The 12,391-nt window shown below is 41.1% G+C and overlaps 1 protein-coding gene across 2 annotated transcripts in view; it reads right to left on the reverse strand.

Moving 5' to 3' along the window:
* LOC103256596 (transcription factor COE1) overlaps positions 1–12,391 on the reverse strand; it is a 410,447-nt gene that overhangs the window by 145,415 nt on the left and 252,641 nt on the right. For both annotated transcript variants that reach the window (XM_021710589.1, XM_008054427.2), the window contains exon 6: positions 8,402–8,483. In XM_021710589.1, the coding sequence (XP_021566264.1) occupies positions 8,402–8,483 (82 nt within the window). The remainder of the gene's footprint in view (positions 1–8,401; positions 8,484–12,391) is intronic.

Here is a 12,391-nt window from a genome sequence, read left to right on the forward strand (position 1 = left end):
AAATTATGGAGGACGTGTGAACCTACAGGATTTAGCAGAGTGGAACTGGTGTAGTAAAGTAATGGTTACCTGAATTACATCCACACTCTAAGGCTCAAGGCAAAGCCAGCTCTTCTCTTAACAGGAAGGTAACAGACACTTCATCCTCAGATGCTTGTGCTAAACTAATTCAGACCTTTGGACACGACACATCTCCTGAACTGTGACACGTGCTAAACATGGAAAGCTCACAAGTGATCTAAACCTTGTTCCTCCCTCTGTGGATCAGGATGCCTTTGATGACTCTTGAGGTTGGCATTGGTGTTTAACTGATACCCTCTGTTTATGTGTCCTCATTGGCCATTTTAAGCAGTGAGTGGCGATTCATACAGAATTGCCATGCATACTCCCTAACCATGGGGCTGTGGCACGTGGACATGGAAATCAGCAAGAAAATGGCATCCTGGTCAACAGCTCAGATTCCAGGGTCAGACAGTCCTGAATTTGACCCCAACTCTACCGCTTGCTTACTAGTTTGTAACCTTAGATAAGTCACTTATCATAGGAATAAGTTGTCGCCTTTGTGTGCCTATTCTCAGCCAGACATTCTCCTATGCACTGAAGAAGCAACAATGAACAAAACAGATAAAGCATTTACTAACCAAGAGTTCAGTTCTTATTAGGGACACAGGGGGTCAGGCAATGAGTAAGTAATATAAGCAAGTTCTAAGAAAAAAATGAAATTGGGGGAGTGATACCTAGGTAGAAGACATTTTTGACTGGGTGATTAAGGAAGGCTTCCCTGAGGAGATGACATTTTGACCAAAATCTGAATAAGAAAAAAACAAATCCAGCCATTCAGTGATGTGGCAGAAGAGTTTCCCAGGAAGATGAAACAGCAAGTGATAAGATCCTGAGGCAGGAATGAGTTTGGTAAATTTGGGGAAGAGAAAATGACAGAAGACAAGGAAGGCCAATGTGCTCAAGAGGACAAAGAGAATGAGAGAAAAAGTGGTGGAACTATAAGACTAATAAATATAACAATTAATACAGCATCTGGCAAATAACAAGAGCTTGACAAGTTACAATGTAAAAAGTGGAAGAATATAAGAATACCTTCCATTTGGTGAGTCCCAATAACTATAGACATATTCAGAACCAATATCCACTGGCAATCACTTTTCAAACCAAACACTTATACATCTATCCTTTAATGTATTTTGCATTTTCTTCAAAGGCCACTGTACTTAATGGAGGAATATACTTCCTTTAAGTGCAGAGCCACTGCTCATCAAATCCAGTTCACAGTGATGCATACTTTCTGCCAAGGCTCAGCATAAGGCTCATGCCAAGATACATATTTGCCCAATAAGCCATAATGGTTTAATATATCAGGTTGAAAATCCACCATTTGTATTTACCATGTTATGTGAATTAATCCTGCATTCTGAAGCTATCATTAGAGCTGCTTTCAGTATAATTAATCAGCATGGTACATCTTGAAATTATTCTGTATGAAGAGAGTGATCGCAGCTCGGGCCCCCTCGCATTCTGTTGGTAAAGAATTTAATTGCAAGATGTGCTGTTTGTCAAAACAATCTAACAATATAAGCACATCCAAGGCAGGGGGATGGTGAGGAGGAAATAAAAAGGATGAGAATATTTCCTTCTTTGTGTAAGTGTCTTTAAAAGCAGGCTGAAACTGCAGAGGTAGAGCACGTCTTTTGAGAATTTCTAGTCACTTCCTATAACATTTTGATTCAGAGACACCACGCTTTTTGGATAAATAATGAAGAGTCTCCAAAATTTCTAGCATTCAGTAAAAAATGCAGGGAGTTGCCTTTAATGTCATAACCTGTGTCATCCTTCTTAAAAGAAAAACGTATTTTTGGTGGGAATTTGGGATAAGTAACCTGGTAGTTTCTCCTCATCTCTTCTATTCAAATGACTAGGAAGCCAAAGAAGATTGTTCACCTCCTCAGATAAACATGAGTTTTATGCTTGCTCTTCCCTCTGCTCAGAACCCTCTCCTTGCTCTTCCCAGGATGATTTATTCTTATCCTTTAGCACTCAGCCTGAATGTCACCAATACTCATCTCCCACCCTACACTGTTTTTCTCTCCCATCATATCCTGCTTAATTTTCTTTACATCAATGATTATAATTTCTAATATTTCAAAGTTTTAATTTGTACATATCTTCATTATGGCAGTTGATGGCAATTATTCCCCATAATCCATTTTCTCTTCTTCCTGGGCAGCACACTAGACATTTGCAGACATCTCTGTGGTCACATATGGCCATGGGACTGACTTCTAGCCCATGGAATGTGAGCAAATTTGACAAGGACCATTTCTAAAGCCAAGGTTTTTGAGAAGTCCATGACCCCCTTTCATGTGCCCTTCACCCTTTAGCTGACTGGATAAAAACAGTGGGGTTCCAGAGACTGAGGAAAGCATAAAACAAAAAAAGCCCAGGTCTCCAAATCACTTCAAGGACAAGATTTGCTCATCAACCAGGAACCACTGTACCATTATGTGAGCAAGAAATAACCTTCTGCTACATGTGAGCCATTATATATTCTTTGGTCTACTTGTTACAGCAGCTAGTATTATCCCAACAAACAGATCACAACCAGAATACAAGTTTCCATATGACAAAGACTCCATCTTTCTTATTCATCATGATAGACTCACCACCTGGCACTTCAATAAATACTACTGATTGCATGCACACATGAATGAATGAATCTATCTTATATTTACAGTTACTATAGTCATATGCCTAACACACACACACACACACACACACACACACACACACACAGGTTTACAGCCTATGGAAAACCTTTGTTGAAGAGACAAGATGAATTTGGAAATTTATACTTTACTTCATAGTCTCCAGGTATTACGGTATCTACCTTGATGACAGTTTAACCTGATTCTTGTTTCTCCCCTCATTAGCCTCCTTCTGCCAGTCCCAACAAGGAAAGCTATTGATAAGGATTTAAATCTTAACCTTGAATTGTCTGGTTCCTGTCAGTTAAAAACCAGACCCGTGACATAATTTTAACATAGTCCTTTGACATTAGCATCTTTTTAGTGTCAAGATGAAGAAATAGACTCATTTAAACACAGTGAAATTCTCCCTGTGTTACTGGATCTTTTCGTACCCAAACTTTCTCCCTCCTCCTTCCTCCACCCTTCCCCAAACCCACCAGCCTTGAATGAAGCCTGTATCCACTATTGTATTTAGGCAAGTTTGTTACCCTAACCACAGCCTAGGGATTTCAAAAGAAAATATCCATTGTAAATTAAAAAAAAAAAAAAAAAAGATTGTACCAGATTTTCTACAAGGTTTATTCCACACTGCCTTAAAGTATGAACACAGCCCAGCTCTGCAGAAAGTGATTAATTTCTTGAAAACACTAAGGTCACACTAATTGACATGACCTGTGTAATTAGGCAATCTCTGTTTACACAGCAGAAGCCCCGCCGCTGTGAGGCTGAGTTTGCTTGACAGAATGTCTTTCCATGTCAAGAGATCAACAACCTTTCTTATGTCCTCCTCAGTCACCTACACAGGCCCCTGACTGCTGTTCAGAGGAGACGCTCTCTGGCGTTGCTGTATGAAGAACAGGCGGGCCCGCCACGCATACAAAGTGGGAGGAGAGAGAAGCAGCTGCCATGACTGCTGGAAGAGCCCACTTAGTAAGCAAGAGACAGTGCTTTCAGTGAGATGTTCCAGGACACAGGTTTTCACCATAACTGGTAAAAGCCACATTGATATGTAAAGAGGAGACCAGGGCTTTTTTATGCCAAAAGGACACTCTTTCACTCCCCCTTGGAGGCAATAGGTACGTAAAAATATTGAAACTAGTTTCCCAATTAGTGTGCTGTGAGAAAAATATGACAATCGTAGGTCTTGTTCATAAGAAACCTTCCATCAATGTCATTAGGACACACCTCTGTCACCCAGGAGGACTGCAGGGAAGACGAGTCTTCTCTGTCTTGGCTCAGTCCTAAGATTTGGGACCTGAAGTATGATCCTTAGTAGAGTGCTCTGGGACATCTGGGGCCTCTCAACTCTTGCTCCATCCAGGTGAGGGGCTTTCCTACCCTAGAGAGTTGGCCAAAACCTCCATGGGTTAAGTGAAGCTCAGGCTGCTTGCCAAATAATAGTTTCTTTTTCTAAAGTTCCTATGCATAAAAACTGACCAACATCATGACTTGCCTCTGGAAAATGCTCCTGTTCTCCCCCTTCCACACAACTCCACCCTCCGCTTGAAGACTTTGGTGGGCCCCAAAGTGCTTCACGCAGATGGCATCTTTAGGCTCTATGAGCACAAACATCTCTTTTGAAAACCCCTCTCAGGCTTTCCTGGGATTCCAGAACGTATTCCTGGGTAGCCACTATGACCCTCAGATGCCTCACTAAGTATCTGCCTACAGTCTCTGGACAATTTATTTTTTGTTCCAAAACATCAGAAAATATCTGAGTCAGAATGCTGGGGTTGAATCACCACCTCACCACTTAGTAGATGTGCAACTTTGGGTAAACTGCTAAACTACTCTAAGCCTATTGTATCATTTGTAAAATGGGATTAATCCATATTTGTATATTCTTAACAAGGTCACTATGAAGACACATATAACAACTCATGAAAAATCCTTTTTGCAATATCTCTCACAAAATATGTATGCAATGTACTTACAGGTTAATACATGGACACCTGCATTTATACAAATGAATATGGAACACACTGAATGTGGATACAAACAGTTATCTTTCTGGCACTTAATGCTTTTAGAATGGACCAAGACAGGGAACTTAGAAAGCTTGGAGGTGGAGTCAAAAAGAAAGAAAGAATGAAAGAGAGAGAGAGAGAAAGAGAAAGAAAGAAAGAGAGAGAGAGAGAGAATAACAATGAGGTCCCAACAGGCACGTGGGTGGCTAAATCTGAACCTAGGTGTCAGGTCTCAGAGATTCTGACTCCAGAGTTTGCAGCAAACAGATAGCTATTAAGATGCCAGATGGGGAAGATACTCAAGAGAGCCTATAAAGAAGAAAGATCTGGATCTCAAAAGGAAACTTGGGAAACACCACCGTTTACAAGAAAACAGACAAACAGCATCCCTTGGAGGGGGTGAGAATGAGTGACTGTTGTCATGGGATTCAAGGAAAAAAGATGGACTCTAGGAGGATGGAGTGGCCACCAGCAGAAAATGATGTGGAGAACGTGGGAGAAAATTGTCAAGAAAAAAAAGACTGAAGAAAAATACTAAAAGGTTGCATTAAAGATATTTTGAAGTTTTGCTTTAACACTCTCAGGTAATTATGCACAAATATCCACGTGCCCACATGCATAAGACCCAATGTTGACTGTGTAAAAGTGATCATTAAAGAAATGTGTAAATGTACCAAGATGCAAAATAAAACGAGTGAGTGTTCATCCTGTAGCAAGTTCCCTCTGCCCTCTTCCAGGAGGTAATGAGTGGATGATGATGGGAACAAAGTATGTTAAACCTGAGATCTGATAAAGAATTTGTCATTGTTGGTAGAGACAGAAGCGACTCATCTTTTGTTTTTATTTTTTTAGAGACAGGGTCTTCCTCTGTTGCCCAGGCTGGAGTGCAGTGGTGTGAACATAGCTCACTGCAGCCTTGAACTCTTAGGCTCAAGTGATTCTCCTACCTCAGCCTCATGAGTAATTGGGACTTTAGGCATACACACCACGCCTGGCTTTTTAAAAAAATCTTTTTGAAGAGACGGGGTTTTGCTATGTTGTCCAGACTGGGTCTCAAACTCCTGGCCTCCAACAATCCTCCCACCTCGGCCTCCCAAAATGCCGGCTCATGTCTATTTCAAAAATGGACTCTGTGGTGGCCAAGGTAGCTGCCCCTATTGAGAAAGATCTATCTATTTTAGGAACCTATTTGAGACTCATAGGCAAGAGCATTGTCAGGGTTCAGATAAATCGTATTTATTTATTTGAAGGATAGTATGGACCTTGTGTTGAGTCACTCATGTACTAAATCAAAGGATGCACTTTTGGGGACAGAACCACTGTCACCAGGAAGAGTTTGTCAAAAGTCATCAGGCATAGAACTAAATCTTAATCAGAGGCAATTTTGCCTCTTCCTCCTTCCACCAGGGGACATTTGTTAATATCTGGAGACATTTTTGGTTGTCATGGTTGGGGGACATGACATGTAAAGGGTGGAGGCCAGCGACACTGCTAAACATCCCACAATGCACAGGAAACCCCCCTACTTCCCCCAAAAGGATTATCCAGTCTAAAATTGAAAAACCCAAGCCCAGATTGAAAAACCCAAGCCTAGACTAATGACCCATATTCAGTGTATCAGAGGGATTTCTCCAAAGGCTTACATTTATATTTTACCATTTACAAATTACTTATACATGCAAAATGTTTTCTTTCATATGTAAATAAGCAAAATCATCATTTTTACTCCATTTTACAGTTGAGGGAACTGAGACTCTGAAAGATTTCAAGACTTTCCAGAAATTTAACTTGTGCCTCTCTATCTCAGTAGCCCTTCTACTAAATGAAGAATAACTACTTTGTTTGCAAAAATAAAGCTTTCTAAACACTCTCAAAAATAATAAGCTGAATTGGTTTCCATCTTGTATAAGAGCTATATTTCTATAAAGCAAGGCTTTCAGACATTTCACTAGCAGGTCCTGCAAAGGACAGCAAGCTTCTGAAAGTTTTACATATATGCTCTTTAGGTCACCAAACTCTGCTGCCCTAAGAGGCACAGCAAAGTTGGTCCTGGTATTCACAAGGCATTAGACATGTTTATTAGACATAAATTGCTTCATGCCTGACTTTGCTTTGTTCCAAACCCAAGCTTGGTCAAAGAGATACAAGGTTCATCTCAAGACCAAAGCAAGCTACAAAACAGTTTACAATGAAATCCAACCTGATGTTGCAAGACTCTTAGCAACTTACACATGGTAGCATGGCATGTGTGATTTCACCAGCTTTGTTGCAAAGCTGACTCCAACACAACACAAAAAATCCTGTATGGGAATGAGAGCACCAAGTTTCCCAACTTGGAGTCAGAAGCTGTCCAGGGGCAACATTTTCTGAGAAATCTGAGAAACTAGAAACCTCCCCATTCATTTCTGTCAAGACAAAAGGTGGCAAGGCCAAGATGGTTTTATAGAAATTCCTCAGAATCTCAGGAGAGATGTCTTCTTTCTACTGAATTTGTTCTTTAGTGAGACTAATAAGTCTCACCTCTTTAAAAAAAAAATCATCTTGGAGACTAAGGGATATTGACATCCCCAATCAATGCTCACGATCATCCCTTCCTTTTCTCCCATCAGAGAATGAATGTGCAGCTAAAATTTTTCAAGGGCCTCTCAGAGAGCATACATTTCAATCTACACTATAAGCTGACCAAATATACCTAAGTGCATACTTTAAACACTGGGCTGTTTCCCTGAAAGATCATACAGGCACTTACATATGGGTCATTACTCTGGTGGGGAAACTAACATCGGCCATGCAAATAAGTTAGCTAAAAAATTAGGCAGAGAGCAACACTAGGGTCTATAACCTTGCTACTCAAAGTGTAGACCCTGGCTTTGGAATCACCTGAGAGCTTGTTAGAAATGCAGAATTCCAGTCCCACCCCAGACCTCAATTAGCATTTTAACAAGATCCCCAGGGAATTCTCAGCACTTTTAAGTTAGAGAAGCACCATGCCTAGACTCAACCATCTTTCTAAAACCCAGGTACCATTTTGTGCCTTAGAAATGAACACATTTGTTTTGAGTCCTCTTCTTTTAGTAAATGTATAATTATTCTGTGAGATGCACACGCACCAGACATGCTTTAAAAGGTAGTGGAGCTGATTGACACTTGAGAACATTTACATGTGCTATGCAAAGACATTTCTGAGACAGAACTGTGTCACCCATATTGTTTTAGACACGAACTACTTCTTAACGGGTCCATTTATAATAGTCAGTTACTGCTAACAAGTTCTAAGATTGGAAGAAGTGAGCAGAGAGAAAATAAGGAAGAAGGGACCACACTTTCAAAACAGAAGTTTTACCAGTTTTACTCTTTACCTTTACTTACTGGTTTTTTACTTATAAGATTTCAGGCAAATAATTCATCATTTCTATGTACTTTACTTAGTCTGTGGGGGTTTAGGCATGAGAGTTCGTTCAGGAAGCCCTAACTGGACTCAGAGGACATCACTGCCTCAATCTGCAAATGCTGGTGGTGCAGTCTCAATTCTTCTTTAGGAAAAAGAGCTTCTAGATTGTGTCTACATGGAGAATTATGGGCCTCATCTACTCTGAGGAAAACAATTCAGTATCTTCTTCTGCCTAAGACATTTTTACTCTCTTCTGATATTTAAGAAAGACAAGACAGACATACCTGGAATCTCCGCATGTCACGTGGGTTTCCTGCATTCTTTAGGCAATTTTGGTTACATTTGAGGAAAAATTTCAAGAAGAACCTGTGAAGAAACAAACGATCATGGTTAGCATTTCAGTTCCGACAATGGAGACAAAAAAGTGGTAAGTTGCTCCTAGGTGGTATATTTGATTATTTTTGCACCTTTTCTGAAATATTCAGAGCCAGTATTTCCTTTGAGGTTTAAGCCTTTGCTCTGCACCCACCATCCTTCCTGATGAAGGGAACACTCTTCGCACTGCTGATAGATCTCACAAAAGAATCAAGCCCCCAAGGAAGTATTTTCACTTATATGGAGGGAAAGTATTCACCATAATGTAAGATAGGTCCAATTGGATATAATTATCTGAGAACTACTCCTGGGCCCCAACAATAACATGTAATTTAAGCCCTAAAACTCACAGATGATGAGCTGGCAAAACACATGCTGGATGAATAGAAGGATTTGGTAAACACTTTTTATCTTAGCCTTACCAAATAAAGTGTTTTAATTAGTAGAACCCATGAGACATAGGTAAGATTCACATACTAACTAAACTCCTTTGATTTCTCAAGTATCTCCTGAATGTTTTTCTTAGACCGTCTGCTACAGACAAGGGCTATTTGTGATTGAATAAGGATTTTTCCTGCCTCACTGCCACCCTGGTTTCTGAATTGGCTCTATAGTGACAGCTATGGGTTTTACTTGCTAAGGTGACCAAAGGTCCCAGTTTGCCAAGAAAAATCCCAGTTTATACCAGCTGTACTGGTGTAAGTATGAATAGTACCACTTTAACTCTCAAAAATGTCCTAGTATAGGTGATAAATTATACAGTCACTCTATAACTTTCTGAGTTGTTTCTTATGTAACCGTCACAGTTGGTAAAGTCCATCATGGAAAAGCAGCAGCTATTTAAAGGTGTCATATTAGAACATTCGTGTTGGTCACCTGCAATTAAAACCCCTCCACCTTCTCAGGGTGGGAAAAAGAAGCAAAGCATTTTCAAAGACACCTAAGTTCTACAATTCCTTTTACTTTTAGCACTAGCTGTGTTTGTAGATTTCAAGCCCAAATATTTCCCAAAAATATAAAAATAAATTCTAATGCTGGTCAATTAAATTCTTGTAAGAATTCTCTTTTCTTTACCTTTCCTCTACTTCAAGTCTACACTGAAGAAAAATCTCCACTTCAGCACACATAACGTATGAAGTGCTATGACCCCATGATGCCTCAGGTCTGCATTTAGCTCTGAGCACAATGTCTCTCAATCATCTATCACTGGGGTCCTCTTTAACAAGGGTGTTGCACAAAGATATACCAAGTTCAGCCAATTTCTGAATACTGAACTGAGAGAAGTTCCAGATGAACCTTTCTCCTCCCTGGTTTCTTAAAATGTGCCAAGACAGGAATATGGCATTGGTATAACTCTTTAAAGAGAAACAATGCAAACATCTCCTGAAATGGCTCTTTCAGCAACCTTTGACCCATCAATGAATAAGCAGGCCTCTGAATAATCACCCACCCCTACTCCCAGGTTCTATCTACAGAAGTCAAAGTGTATCAACCTTTCATCCAAGATACATGGTTCACAGAACCACTGCAGCCCAACTGTGTGACACGAAATTTGACTCTGAGTGCCCCCTCCCCAGTACAAAGAGCAACACTGTCATGGCACAGTCCAATTAGCTGGTCACCCACTGCTGTCCAGTTTCAATAGGGTAGACTTGGGAAAGGAAAGGGGCTTGAGGGCATGGTCAAAATCCTAAGTGCCTCTGCACTGTCCCATTACTCTGAGCCCTCAGAAGTCAAGTGCTGGGTGGCCGTACTGATAACACAAGGCTTTCAGAAACATTTCTTGTGGTGGAGTTGGTAGCTGTGATCCTCCCATATTGCTGGGATTCAAGTCTACATCCAAGGTACCTGAGATGTGAAAACTGGGTGCTTTTTTCAAGAACAGCTACTTACTGGCCGGGTGCGGTGGCTTACACCTATAATCCCAGAACTTTGGGAGGCTGAGGTGAGAGGATTGCCTGAGCCCACAGGTTTGATACCAGCCTGGGCAACTTGGCAGACCTCATCTCTACAATAAATCTAAAAAGTAGACAGGAATGGTTGTGCATGCCTGTAGTTACAGCTACTTGGAAGGCTTAGGAGGAAGGATCATCTAAGCCCAACAGGTCGAGGCTGCGGTGGCCGTGAGCATGCCACTGCACTCCAGCTGGGGTGACAGAGTGAGACTCCGACTCAAAAAAAAAAGAACAGCTACTTAGAAGGGCTTATCTGAAAGCCATCCCAAACTCCAAAAGAGGGTTAATTACTACTAAATTGATGATGATGATGATGAGAGTTGGTGGGTAGAAAAGCTAGAGTCTTTAGAAATACCCAGAGTGATCTGGGCACAGTGACTCCCACCTATAATCCCAGCACTTTGGGAGGCCAAGGAAGGAGGATCACTTGAGGCCAGGAGCTTGCGACTAGCCTGAATAACAAAACGAGATCCATATCTACAATAAAATTACTTTAAAAATTAGTTGGGTGTAGTGACATGTGTTTGTAGTCAGTTACTCAGAAGGCTGAGATTGGAGGATCACTTGAACCAGGAGTTCCAGGGTACAGCCATGATCGCACCACTGCACTTGAGCCTGGGTGGCAGAGCAAGACCCTGTCACTAAAAAGAAAAAGTAGCCAGGAATAGTAGCTCATGCCTATAATCCCAGCACTTTTAGAGGCCAAGGCGGGAGAATTGCTTGAGCCCAGGAGTTCGAGACCAGCCTGGGCAACATAGTGAAATCTCATCTCTACAAAAAAAATGTAAAAAAAAAAAATAAAAGATTAGCTGGGCACAGTGGTGTGTGCCTGTAGTCCCAGCTACTCTGGAAGTTGAGGCAGAAATTGCCTGAGCATAGGAGGGGAAGGCTATGGTGAGCCATGATGGTGCCACTGCACTCCAACCTGGGTGACAGAGTGAGACCCCAGCTCAAAAATAAATGAATAAATAAATAAATATAAATATTTATTTATACCCAGAATGGGATTCCTATCCTGACTCTGTCAGGTACTCCTTGTATGATTTTAGATAAGGAGCCGAGCTTCTCTGCACCACACTCTTCTTATCTATAAACTTATAAACCTTAGAAGGCAATTGTGAAAATTAGCTCAGAAAATACACAGTGCCTAACACATGGTAGGTATGCTGATGGAGGTATCACTAACAAGAGTAGCTTCCATGTATTGGGTGCTTGCCTTGTGCTCAGTTCGGTGCTAAGAACTTCAAGTACATTTTCCCATTTAATCCTCCAAAGTAACCTCTGCTACTAATCCCATTTATAGATGAGGAAACTGGGATTCAGAAAAGTGAAACTTGCCCAAAGGTTAGTAAATCTGAATCCAGAATTCAAATTCAGACATCATAGCTCCATAGACTATGCTCTTAACCACCAGGCTATTGCAGGTTTAGGAATAATAGAAGTCATATAGTCATGATATGAATACTAGTTGTACCACTGATAGCAATTACCCTGTAACAGCAATTGTATTAATAAGAGAAAATAAGAGTCATCATACTCCTAAGGGTAATTATTAGTATTATCATTTCCACAATGGCAGCAACATTGATAACATGAATAACACGGAGAAAGACGTCATTGCCATTCTTTCTCCAGTGGGCCCCCCTGTCTGCTTCCCCAGGGTTGATAATATTGGCCGCCTGTGTGTGTTTAAGCCATTTGAGCCCAGACCCGACAGCCAGATTCAGGTTGTGTTAGAAGGAGCTGTCAGCACACTCTCTGGCATCTTCAAGTCAGACAACTGCTAGCCACCATGAGGGGGTCCATTTGGTGCCAAAATGGATTTTGAAAGACAGGCAAACAGGACACTGGCTATGCCAGGGAGAAACAGAATCAAGGGAGCAGGGGATCTTCTGCCTCAAAGATGAGCCGGGGCATGGTGCCTGTCAGCAGCTCATCGTTAGC

This window comes from Carlito syrichta, unplaced genomic scaffold (assembly GCF_000164805.1).
Source record: "Carlito syrichta isolate Samal-C Ts95f unplaced genomic scaffold, Tarsius_syrichta-2.0.1 Scaffold290399, whole genome shotgun sequence".
In the NCBI taxonomy this organism is placed as follows: domain Eukaryota; kingdom Metazoa; phylum Chordata; class Mammalia; order Primates; family Tarsiidae; genus Carlito; species Carlito syrichta.